Source organism: Physeter macrocephalus, chromosome 15, assembly GCF_002837175.3.
Source record: "Physeter macrocephalus isolate SW-GA chromosome 15, ASM283717v5, whole genome shotgun sequence".
NCBI classification, from domain to species: Eukaryota; Metazoa; Chordata; class Mammalia; order Artiodactyla; family Physeteridae; genus Physeter; species Physeter macrocephalus.
The window spans coordinates 72,686,633-72,699,239 of NC_041228.1; the positions used below are offsets into that span (position 1 = coordinate 72,686,633).

Sequence of the window (12,607 nt, forward strand, 5' to 3'; positions counted from 1 at the left end):
TCATTAGTGTCTTATAGTTTTCTGCATACAGGTCTTTTGTCTCCCTAGGTAGGTTTATTCCTAGATATTTTATTCTTTTGGTTGCAATGGTAAATGAGAGTGTTTTCTTAATTTCACTTTCAGATTTTTCATTGTTAGTGTATAGGAATGCCAGAGATTTCTGTGCATTAATTTTGTATCCTGCTACTTTACCAAATTCATTAATTAGCTCTAGTAGTTTTCTGGTAGCATCTTTAGCATTGTCTATGTATAATATCATGTCATCTGCAAACAGTGATAGCTTTACTCTTCTTTTCCGATTTGGATTCCTTTTATTTCTTTTTCTTCTGTGATTGCTGTGGCTAAAACTTCCAAAACTATGTTGAATAATAGTGGTGAGAGTGGGCAGCCATGTCTTCTTCCTGATCCTGGTGGAAATGGTTTCAGTTTTTCACCATTGAGAGTGATGTTGGCTGTGGGTTTGTCATATATGTCCTTTATTATGTTGAGGTAAGTTCCCTTTCTCCTTCATTTTGTTAATATGGTTTATCACATTGATTGATTTGCATATATTGAGGAATCCTTGCATTCCTGGGATAAACCCCACTTGATCATGATGTCTGATCCTTTTAATGTGCTGTTGGATTCTGTTTGCTAGTATTTTGTTGAGGATTTTTGCAGCTATGTTCATCAGTGATATTGGCCTGTAGTTTTATTTTTTTGTGACATCTTTGTCTGGTTTTGGTATCAGGGTGATGGTGGCCTCGTAGAATGAGTTTGGGAGTGTTCCTCCCTCTACTATATTTCGGAAGAGTTTGAGAAAGAAAGGTGTTAGCTCTTCTCTAAATGTTTGATAGAATTTGCCTGTGAAGCCATGTGGTCCTTGGCTTTTGTTTGTGGAAGATTTTTAATCACAGTTTCAATTTCAGTGCTTGTGATTGGTCTGTTTATATTTTCTATTTCTTCCTGGTTCGGTCTCGAAAGGTTGTGCATTTCTAATAATTTGTCCATTTCTTCCAGATTGTCCATTTTATTGGCATATAGTTGCTTGCAGTAACCTCTCATGATCCTTTTTATTTCTTCAGTGTCTGTTGTCTCTAATTGCTTTAGGTGTAAGGTTAGGTTGTTTATTTGAGATGTTTGTCGTTTCTTGAGGTAGGATTGTATTGCTATAAACTTCCGTCTTAAAGCGTGTGTTTCCTTATTTGTTTTCATTTTGGATGATCTGTCCATTGGTGAAAGTGGGGTGTTAAAGTCCCTTACTATGATTGTGTTACTGTCAGTTTCCCCTTTTATGGCTGTTAGCATTTCCCTTATGTATTGAGGTGGTCCTATGTTGAGTGCATAAATATTTACAACTGTTATATCTTCTTCTTGGATTGATCCCTTGATCATTATGTACTGTCCTTCTTTGTCTCTTGTAACATTCTGTAATTTAAAGTCTGTTTTGTCTGATATGAGAATTGCTACTCCAGCTTTCTTTTGATTTCCATTTGCATGGAATATCTTTTTCCATCCCCTTACTTTCAGTCTGTATGTGTCCGTAGGTCTGAAGTGGGTCCCTTGTAGACAGCATATGTATATGGGTCTTGTTTTTGTATCCATTCAGCTAGTCTGTGTCTTTTGGTTGGAGCGTTTAATCCATTTACATTAACGGTAATTATCAATATGAATGTTCCTATTACCATTTTCTTAATCGTTTTGGGTTTGTTATTGTAGGTCTTTTCCTTCTCTTGCGTTTCCAGCCTAGAGAAGTTCCTTTAGCATTTGTTGTAAAGCTGGTTTGGTGGTGCTGAATTGTCTTAGCTTTTGCTTGTCTGTAAAGGTTTTAATTTCTCTGTCGAATCTGAATGAGATCCTTGCTGGGTAGAGTAATCTTGGTTGTAGGTTTTTCCCTTTCATCACTTTAAATATGTCCTGCTACACCCTTCTGGCTTGCAGAGTTTCTGCTGAGAAGTCAGCTGTTAACCTTATGCGGATTCCTTTGTATGTTTTTTGTTGTTTTTCCCTTGTTGCTTTTAATATATTTTCTTTTTATTTAACTTTTGATAGTTTGATTAATATGTGTCTTGGCGTGTTTCTCCTTGGATTTATCCAGTATGGGACTCTCTGTGCTTCCTGGACTATTTTTTCTTTGTATTTAATTTTTTTTAGTTTGATTAATTTGTGTCTTGGTGTGTTTTTCTTAGAGCTTATCCTGTTTGGGATTCTCTGTGCTTCCTGGACTTGGGTGACTATTTCCTTTCCCATGTTAAGGAAGTTTTCAACTGTAATCTCTTCAAATACTTTCTCAGACCCTTTCTTTTTCTCTTTTTCTTCTGGGACCCCTGTAATTCAAATGTTGGTGCATTTAGTGTTGTCGCAGAGGTCTCTGAGACTGTCCTCAATTCTTCTCATTCTGTTTTCTGTATTCTGCTCTGTGGTAGTTATTTCCACTATTTTATCTTCCAGGTCACTTATCCGTTCTTCTGTCTCAGTTTTTCTGCTATTGATTCCTTCTAGAGAATTTTAAATTTCATTTATTGTGTTGTTCATCATTGTTTGGTCTTTAGTTCTTCTGGATCCTTGTTAAATGTTTCATGTATTTTCTCCATTCTGTTTCCAAGATTTTGGATCATCTTTACTATAATTACTCTGAATTCTTTTTTAGGTAGACTGCCTATTTCTGCTTCATTTGTTTTGTCTGGTGGGTTTTCATTTTGCTGCTTCATCTGCTGTGTATTTCTCTGTCTTCTCATTTTGCTTAACTTACCTTGTTTGGGGTCTCCTTCTCACAGGCTGCAGGTTTGTAGTTCCCGTTGTTTTTGGTGTCTGCCCCCACTGGGTAAGGTTGGTTCAGTGGCTTGTTTAGGCTTCCTGGTGGAGGGGACTGGTGCCTGTGTTCTGGTGGATGAGGCTGGATCTTGTCTTTCTGGTGAGCAGAACTATGTCCGGTGGTGTGTTTTGGGGTGTCTTGTGACCTTATTATGATTTTAGGCAGCCTCTGTGCTGGTGGGTGGGGTTGTGTTCTTGTCTTGCTAGTTGATTGGCACGGGGTGTCCAGCACTGTAGCTTGCTGGTCGTTGAGTGGAGCTGGGTCTTAGCGTTGAGATGGAGATCTCTGGGAGAGCTTTCCCCGTTTGACATTACATGGGGCCGGTTGGTCTCTGGTGGACCAATGTCCTGAACTCGGTTTTTCCACCTAAGAGGCTTAGGCTGCCACCCGCCCTGAGCACCAAGAACCCATCAGCCACATGGCTCAGAAGAAAAGGGAGAAAAAAAAATAAAGAAAGAAAAAATAAAATAATAAAGTTATTAAAATAAAAAATATAAAATTTATTTTTAAAAATTAAAAAGTAATTTTAAAAAAAGAAAAAAAGAAGAAAGAAAGAAAGAAGAGAGCAACCAAATCAATAAACAAATCCACCAGTCATAACAAGCACTAAAAGCTATACTAAAAAAAAAACCAAAACCGGACAGACAGAACCTTAGGAGAAATGGTAAAAGCAAAGCTATAGAGACAAAAATCACGCAAAGAAGCATACACATACACACTCACAAAAAGAGAAAAAGGAAAAAAAGGTATAAAAAAAAAAGGAAGAGGGCAACCAAATCAGTAAACAAATCTATCAATGATAATAAACTCTAAATACTAAACTAAGATAAACATAAAACCAGAAGCAAATTAGATGCAGAAAGCAAACCCCAAGTCTCCAGTTGCTCCCAAAGTCCACCGCCTCAATTTGGGATGATTCGTTGTCTATTCGGGTATTCCACCGATGCAGGGTGCATCAAGTTGATTGTGGAGATTTAATCCCCTGCTCCTGAGGCTGCTGGGAGAGATTTCCCTTTCTCTTCTTTGTTCCCACAGCTCCCGGGTTTCAGCTTCGGATCTGGCCCCGCCTCTGCGTGTAGGTCTCCTGAGGGCATCAGTTCTTCGCTCAGACAGGACGGGGTTAAAGGAGCAGCTGATTCGGAGCCTGTGGCTCACTCAGGCTGGGGGGAGGGAGGGGTACAGAATGCAGGGCGAGCCTGTGGTGGCAGAGGCCCACGTGATGTTGCACCAGCGTGAGGCACGCTGTGTGTTCTCCCGGGGAAGTTGTCACTGGGTCACGGGACCCTGGCAGTGGTGGGCTGCACAGCTCCCAGGAGGGGAGGTGTGGGGAGTGACCTGTGCTCGCACACAGGCTTCTTGGTGGCGGCAGCAGCAGCCTTAGCGTTTCATGCCCATCTCTGGGGTCCACCCTGATAGCCGCGGCTCGCGCCCATCTCTGGAGCTCGTTTAGGCATTGCTCTGAATCCCCTCTCCTCACGCACCCTGAAACAATGGTCTCTTGCCTCTTAGGTGGTTCCAGACTTTTCCCTGGACTCCCTCCCGGCTAGCTGTGGCACGCTAGCCCCCTTCAGGCTGTGTTCACGCAGCCAACCCCAGTCCTCTCCCTGGGGTCTGACCTCCTAAGCCCGAGCCTCAGCTCCCAGCCCCGCCCACCCCGGCGGCTGAGCAGACAAGGCTCCCGGGCTGGTGAATGCTGGTCGGCACCGATCCTCTGTGTGGGAATCTCTCCGCTTTGCCCTCCTCACCCCTGTGGCTGCGCTCTCCTCCGTGGCTCTTGAAGCTTCCCCCCTCCGCCACCCGCAGTCTCCGCCAGTGATGGGGCTTCCTAGTGTGTGGACACTTTTCCTCCTTCACAGCTCCCTCCCAGAGGGGCAGGTCCCATCCCTAATCTTTTGTCTCTGTTTTTTCTTTTTTTTTTTTTTTTTTTGCCCTACCCAGTCTCATGGGGAGTTTCTTGCCTTTTGGGAAGTCTGAGGTGCTCAGTACGTGTTCTGTAGGAGTTGTTCCACATGTAGATGTATTTCTGATGTGTTTGTGGGGAGGAAGGTGATCTCCACGTCTTAGTACTCCACCATCTTGAAAGTCCCCCCACCAATCTGAGGAAATTTTATGAAAATAATTTACCTGCCCTTTCCTCTTGTGTTTTGGCCAGAGGCATTTCTCACTGATTGTGCAAACATGAATATTTAAAGGAACAGAATTCTGTATTTGAGATTAAGTTGTGTTTTTTAGCTAAGCAATTACACAGAATGACTCAAGTAATATTGTAATAAGCAATACTTATTAAATAAGTGATACTTTTTTTTGATTTACTCTTTTTTGCAGATGACATCACCTACCAAGAGTATGATGAGCAAGGTCTGAAAATGCTTCTTCACCTTAAGTTACCTACTTGTTTTAAAATCTACTCAGAGTTTGACTGTGAAGTATAGAGAGTGGTATTTTAGCTATAAATATTATACCATAACTTAAAACATCCAAATGAATGGGTAGTTCTCAAAGAATTTACTTGGGGAGATTGTCTACCTATTCCAGTGGTAGCATAAAGAAAATAGTTCTGGCATCAGATTCTGATTTAGACAGTTATAGCTCCTCTTGTTGCCCCAGTACTTCTTATGCTGTTTTATTATTTTATTATTATTTAATAATATTAAATATTAAAATAAATATTTAATAATATTATTATTATTTATTTTATCCGTGAAGTAGATTATGTTTTCACTTCTTCCCAGATGAAAGAAGTAGGGTTCAGAGAATGTAAGTAATTTTGCATAAGTCCACATGACTAAGAAATGATAAAATACCAATGGTGGATCGTTTTTATTCTAATATCTTCAAAGATGACTCTGTAGAAGGAAAGAAGCCCATTGGGTATAAATGTCTGTGAAACAAGAAGGATGAAGAAATGTGTAGTGCTTGAGTCAGATATGGAGGACTTCCTATGTGCTGGATGGTTTTAGGGCTTGACATTCAGTTATGAATAATATAGAGTCTCTACTTCCAAAAAATTTGTGGTCTCATGTTAGCTGGTGAATCTCAAGTGAAGAAAATTAGGAAGGGCTGCATGTAGATCTAAGATGCTGATTTATTAATCATGTGATTTTAAAATTTAAACCCTACCAAGATTACCATCCACAGTGGCTCTTCCTAATGGGATATGAAGGATCCCATTGGAAGAATCCTGCAGTCTATCTCTAGGGACTAATTTTTTTTTATAACAAATTAAATAACTTGGCCACTACAATTGAATTTAGATTTTTTTTTTCAATTTTGAATTTGAAGGAGAAAATAGGAATTTGGAATTTAAAAGTTGCACCTAGATGTGGGATTTGAGATAGTTTTCTAATTTCTGCCACTCACTGTTGTGTTTTTCTAAATATGCTGGAAAGAACATGTTTGGAATGCAAGTTGCAGACTAGATCTAGAGAATTTTAAAATCAAATTTGCAAGAAGTGTAAAATTAGATAAAATGCCAAAAAAGATGTTGTGAAAGTAAAGATATTTTCGTAGGAAAAATGTCATAGTAAATATAATTTAAAATGTTAACAGGGTAAAAATATGACCTGAGGGGTCACCAAGTTTTGATGAGATACTTTGAATTACCTTGTAATAGAACATAAACTTTTTCAAATCAAATATATCTAAGAGAACAAAGGATTCTTCATTATGTGCTAAAAAGATACCTTTGTGAAGTTCAGGAACCCAGATAGGGAAACCAAGTGACCAAATATATATATATTATATACACACATATATATATATTACATATATAATATATATATTACATATATGTTATATATATAATATATATTACATATAATATATATTACATATATGTTATATATGTAATATATATAATATATATATTACATATATGTTATATATATAATATATATTATATATATATATACACACACACACACACACATATATATATAAAGCTGTAAGTTGGGTGAAAAGAAAACCGTTTTTCAGTCAGAGAACAGAATATATTCTGTATTAAACGTTCCAAATTCTAGGACCTGGAAAACATAAAGCTTGTTAGGGCTGTAGAGGGAACCAACTTTCCACATAAAAAATGTCCTGGAAAGCATTAAGCCTACATTGGAAACACCTGGCAAATGACAGTACAGTCTTACCATCTAATTGATTTATTTATTCATACACTACATATACTACATATGTATCATGTAGCCTGTGTCCAAAACGTAGGACACTGGGGCAGTTCCAGTGAAGAACACACATGGCTCATACTCTCATGGACTGTGTATTTTAGCAGTGGGGTAGAAACTATACAAATCATTTTAGTTTAGTATTCAGTTACAATTACATTAAGTACTGGTAAGAATGAGTATAGTGTACAGCAAGAGTATAAAGTGGCCCTACCTAGTTGTGGACCAGGGAAGGCTGAAGTATGAGCTGAAGAGTAGAACAATTGACAAGCCCCGGGGAAAGGATGCTGGAACGTAGAATGAAGCTGCTGATGGGAAGATGTGTCTGGAGTGCTGAGCATAAGAGAGACTGGGGCTGAGATTGTGAGATGGTCCGGGTCCAGAGGTCAAGGACGTTCATCTTCACCTTGGAACACTGTTCTAGGGCAGTGCATTTTGTAAGGATTGGTCTGTCTAAAACGTAGCAAATGGATTGGAGAGACAAGAGTAGATGTGGGGAGGGAATTCCTTGGTGGTCCAATGGTTAGGATTCTACACTTCCACTGCAGGGAAGCTAAGAATTCCGCAAGCTGCCCCACACGGCTAAAAAAAAAAAAAAAAAAAAAAAGAGTAGATGTGGGGAGACCAGTTAGGTTACTGCAGTTATCCAAACTTGATCTTCGCTAAGTCACATCTCTGCCAAACAAGGCATCAGAGGAGATGAGTTTCAAGATAGGGGTGTTCAGCCGTGTCCTGGGCTGCTGAGGACCCACCCAAGTGAGCACTGAAGACCTGCCTTGGATCTCATGCGACGGAGGGCTCACTGGTAACCTTGGCAAGAACTGTTTGCAGTGGACAGAAGTTGGACAGAGATGATAGTGGTTTAAACCAGGGTGGTGGCAGTGAAGGTGAATGGAAGTGGACAAAGCTGAGAAGTCGAAGATAAAGTTGGCGGGGAGGGATGTGCATGTGTAGCTGGGGAGAAAGAGCAAGCTGTCGGGAGCCACATCCACTGTTGTGCTTATGCACCCGGTGGATGGGGTGCTTCTTCCTAAAACGGTGAGACTGGAAAACAGGCTTCGTGCCAGAAGGTCACGAGTACAGTCTGTACACCCTGATGGTGCCTGTTGAGCCATCCAAGGGGAGATACCAAGTTAGCCAATGGATGGCGTTTGGATCTCAGAAGTCTATTCGTACTCGAGTTTGAGAATCATCAGAATATGCATTGTGGTTGAAGCCAAAGGCTGCGATCATTTAAGGAGAGAGGAGAGAGCAGGAACAGAGGAGGCTCTATGGCTGGACTTTGACGAAAAGCAACATTTAATGCCTGGTAAGAAAATGGTGATGTGATGAAGGTTGAGAAGGAGAAAGGAAAGACTCAAAGGAGAGTGTGGTCACATTGGAGTCCAAGGACAAAAGTGCTTGTAAAGGAAGGAGCTGCTAGGAGACCTGATACAGTAAAGTCAGGAAGTGTCCATTGGGTTAAATGAGTGCTCGTGGGAGGTCTTAGGGGAGCATTTTCAGGGATGTGATCAGGGCCGGAAGACAGACTGGAGTGGGTTGAGGAGAGGAAGTGAGGAGACAGCATGTGCTAATGACTCTGAAGAAATTAGATTGTGAAATGGAGGAAGGAGAGGGCAGGGAGAACCTATGATGGAGAAGAATCTGAAAAAGAATACACACACACACACACACACACACACACACACACGTATAACTGAATCACTTTGCTACCCATCTGAAACATTGTAAATCAACTATACTTCAGTAAAAAATAAGGGACATACTAAATAAATAAATAAAATTAAAATAACAACAAAAAGAAAAGACTTGTTTGTTTATTTGTTTTTCAGTTGATAGACTTGAGCATATTAAATGCAGGCACCGTTCAGGGTGACAGAGTGAGCAAACATTCACTGCTCCTTTGTCTTCCAAATGCCACCAAAAGGATAGAAAATGATCTGTTAAAAATTATCCCTTGCTCTACCCGAGCACTAGTAATAATAGCTGAAACACAGTAGATGTTCAAATTATTTTCTTTATTAAATGAACAAGGAGAATATATTTGTAACCGTGCTAGGAAAACAACACAGCTTGCTCTTAGGGTAGCAGAAATTTTCAGGCATTTTGGAAGATGGAAAAATAGGGATCAGGCTGACTAGGAAAGCAGTGAGCCAGCCAGGCATGAGGGGAGACTGCAGCCGAGACAAGGGCCTCCTTTGCAGTGGAGCAGAGAGATGAGCCTGGACTGTGGTTAAGGTAGTGGATTAAGACCTGCCCGCAGAACCCTCTCTCTCAGGGTCTGGAGGCAGGGCCATTTGCCCCAGGTGAAAGATCTGAGCATTGCTCCCTAAGCAAAGTAGAGAATCTGCCTGGTAAAAACTTGGACGCAGAGTGATAAGCGGGTGGAGCCACGGGTAACTCAGAGCCTCCACTACAGTCACGAAGCAAATAAAAAAATGAAATTCAGTATCACCCCGGGGTAAACAAATTACTGGATCCAGGTAAAAAGTGACTGGGGAGGAACTTTAATTTTCCCCATTTTACAAGAAGGAAGCATATATAATTGCTCCTCTGGCTAAAAGTGGCCGCCCTGCAGTTTGAATCCAGGCCTGTTTTACTCCAGACCAAACTCTTCCCGGCTCTACTCTGTAACCTGCCGCTTCCCAGTGACTGAGACCCAGAGGTTCAAAGATAAATTAGACATTGAACCATACAGCAAATGTTGTGTTTTAATGGGAGTTACATGGTGCTAAAGGATTATTTTTTCTGTGTGCTTTGCAGCGTTTGAGCCGTCGGAAAATGAAGGGACAGAAAGTTCAGGTAAGGTATTTGTCTAAGCAGATGTTTCCTGCAAGTCAGCTCCCCTTGTATTTGTGAAAATGAGTATAGCTTGTGGAACAAAGGCTCCATAGCACAAGAAGATCAACTCAATGCTCTGGGACCACCTAGAGGGGTGGGATAGGGAAGGTGGAAGGGAGGCTCATGAGGGAGGGGATATGAGGACATATATATACATATGGCTGATTCACTTTGTTATACAGCAGAAACTAACACACCATTGTAAAGCATTTATACTCCAAAAAAGATGTGAAAAAAAAAAGATAGATTTAGTCAGAAATACAAGACATTCTCAAGTCACCAAGGAAGTAATTGGATCATGTTGATATGTTTATTCCCTGTTTATGGTGTAAGTTTTATGTCAGCAGGGATAATACCAGCCTATTGATGTATCTTTGAATATAATTTAGAAATTAATGTTGATATTCTAGTGAGTGTCTCTATAAGAAGCCCCAATCTAAAAAGAGCCAAATTTAGGTCTCTGAGTGGATATGTTCATTTAAGGACCTAGTGAAGATGAATTAATGTAACACATGTTTGCTTTTTTTAGATAATGCTGTAGATGACTCAAACACAATTTTAGAAGGTAAGTTAATTTTATAGACATGGTTTTACTTTTTATATTAAAATTATGTTCATTTCTTCAACAAGCACTTATTACACACTTACTATTTGCTGTCTTTACAGTGCTCAAGGGCTAGGAGGGCAAGAGAGAGTAAGAGAGTTGGAATACTGTTTTCACTGCGGCTGGAACTCTAGTGGCCAAAGAGATGATGAAGTAATTAAAGGTTATGAGAAGTGCAGTGATGGAGATAAAACCAGGATCGTATAGTAGAAAGTAACTTGTTGGGGTGAGGAGGGTGGCCCTAAATAGGAGGAGGTGGTCTTGTGAGAAGGAGTTATCCAGGGGCAGAGGTGGGTTGAAATGGTAGGATTGTAAATGGATACAGCCACTATGGAGAACAGTATGGAGGTTCCTTAAGAAACTAAAAATAGAACTACTGTATGACCCAGCAATCCCACTACTGGGCATATACCCTGAGAAAACCATAATTCAAAAAGAGACATGAGCCACAATGTTCATAGTTGTGTCCTTTACATTGTTACTCAGCTGGAAAAAACTTTTTTTGAACCTGAAGGATTTGCTTCAGAAAAATAAAACTTGTTAAATATATTACATAGTGGTGCTTCGACATGACTTAGATTTCTGTAGTTCATAACAGTTTGCAAAGCTCGTTCCCAGGTACTGTTTCCATTGTTTCTCACCATAGGCACTGAAGAGGAGGCCGGGCAAATAGCATTGTACTTACTTTACAAATGAAGGGCTGAGAGCCTGAAATGAGCTCAGGTGGCTGCCCGGGTTCTAGCTAGAGTGGCCGGGCTGGTCTTCAACCCAGCGTTGGGGCCGGCAGTTGACCCTGGAGTCTGTGTGCTCACAAGGAACATGTCATGGGGAATTTTGCTCATGAGATTAATCTTAGAATTCATTTATGAGCCACTAATTGTCAGTTTTCAGATTAAATGTTACTGCTTCTGAGCTTGGTTAGACAGAGTACAGTCAACTGAATTGGAGAAGGTGGAGAGGGGGAAGGGGAGAGGAGGAGAGAAGATGCTAGAACTGCCCTCATTGTCCACTTAGCTGCTGGGAGAGACCCCAGCACAGGAGCTGTGGGCTGCTCTGTCTAGGCTGATCATCCATGGAGCAGGCTGGATGGCACTCAGGTTTTCTCCCACCTCCTGTTACTCAGTTCTCTATGAAAAATATAACTGAGTCTGTTTTTTTATTCAATTAGGTTTAGAAAATGGAAACTCAGAATCCCTAGAAAGAACTTCATCCAACCCACCCCACATATATTGTTTTATATAAGAGAACTAACCTCACAATATGCAACTTGGCTTTGCCTTTTTTGTATTAGAAATACAGTTTTTCTGAAACCATTTCCTCTAAGATTAGGAACAAGACAAGGTTGTCCATTCTCACCACTATTATTCAACATAGTTTTGGAAGTTTTAGCCACAGCAATCACAGAAGAAAAAGAAATAAAAGGAATCCGAATCGGAAAAGAAGAAGTAAAGCTGTCACTGTTTGCAGATGACATGATACTATACATAGAGAATCCTAAAGATGCTACCAGAAAACGACTAGAGCTAATCAATGAGTTTGGTAAAGTAGCAGGATACAAAATTAATGCACAGAAATCTCTTGCATTCCTATACGCTAATGGTGAAAAATCTGAAAGAGAAATTAAGGAAACACTCCCATTTACCATTGCAACAAAAAGAATAAAATACCTAGGAATAAACTTACCTAAGGAGACAAAAGACCTGTATGCAGAAAACTATAAGACACTGATGAAAGAAATTAAAGATGATACAAATAGATGGAGAGATATACCATGTTCTTGGATTGGAAGAATCAACATTGTGAAAATGACTCTACTACCCAAAGCAATCTACAGATTCAAAGCAATCCCTATCAAACTACCACTGGCATTTTTTACAGAACGAGAACAAAAAATTTCACAATTTGTATGGAAAACCAAAAGACCCTGATTAGCCAAAGCAATCTTGAGAACGAAAAATGGAGCGGGAGGAATCAGGCTCCCTGACTTCAGACTATACTACAAAGCTACAGTAATCAAGACAGTATGGTACTGGCACAAAAACAGAAATATAGATCAATGGAACAGGATAGAAAGCCCAGAGATAAACCCACGCACATATGGTTACCTTATGATTGATAAAGGAGGCAAGAATATACAATGGAGAAAAAGACAGCCTGTTCATAAGTGGTGCTGGGAAAACTGGACAAGTACATGTA

General features: G+C 40.1%; 1 protein-coding gene across 13 annotated transcripts in view; it reads left to right on the forward strand.

Annotated features, from left to right (window-relative positions):
- ASPH (aspartate beta-hydroxylase) overlaps positions 1-12,607 on the forward strand; it is a 238,897-nt gene that overhangs the window by 79,658 nt on the left and 146,632 nt on the right. For 9 of the 13 annotated variants that reach the window (XM_055091279.1, XM_028500699.2, XM_055091276.1 and 6 more), the window contains 4 exons: positions 5,120-5,152; positions 5,504-5,551; positions 9,730-9,768; positions 10,337-10,372. In XM_055091279.1, coding sequence (XP_054947254.1) covers positions 5,120-5,152; positions 5,504-5,551; positions 9,730-9,768; positions 10,337-10,372 — 156 coding nt within the window. The remainder of the gene's footprint in view (positions 1-5,119; positions 5,153-5,503; positions 5,552-9,729; positions 9,769-10,336; positions 10,373-12,607) is intronic. The other 4 variants (XM_028500701.2, XM_055091278.1, XM_024126951.3 and 1 more) reach the window with 1 other exon arrangement.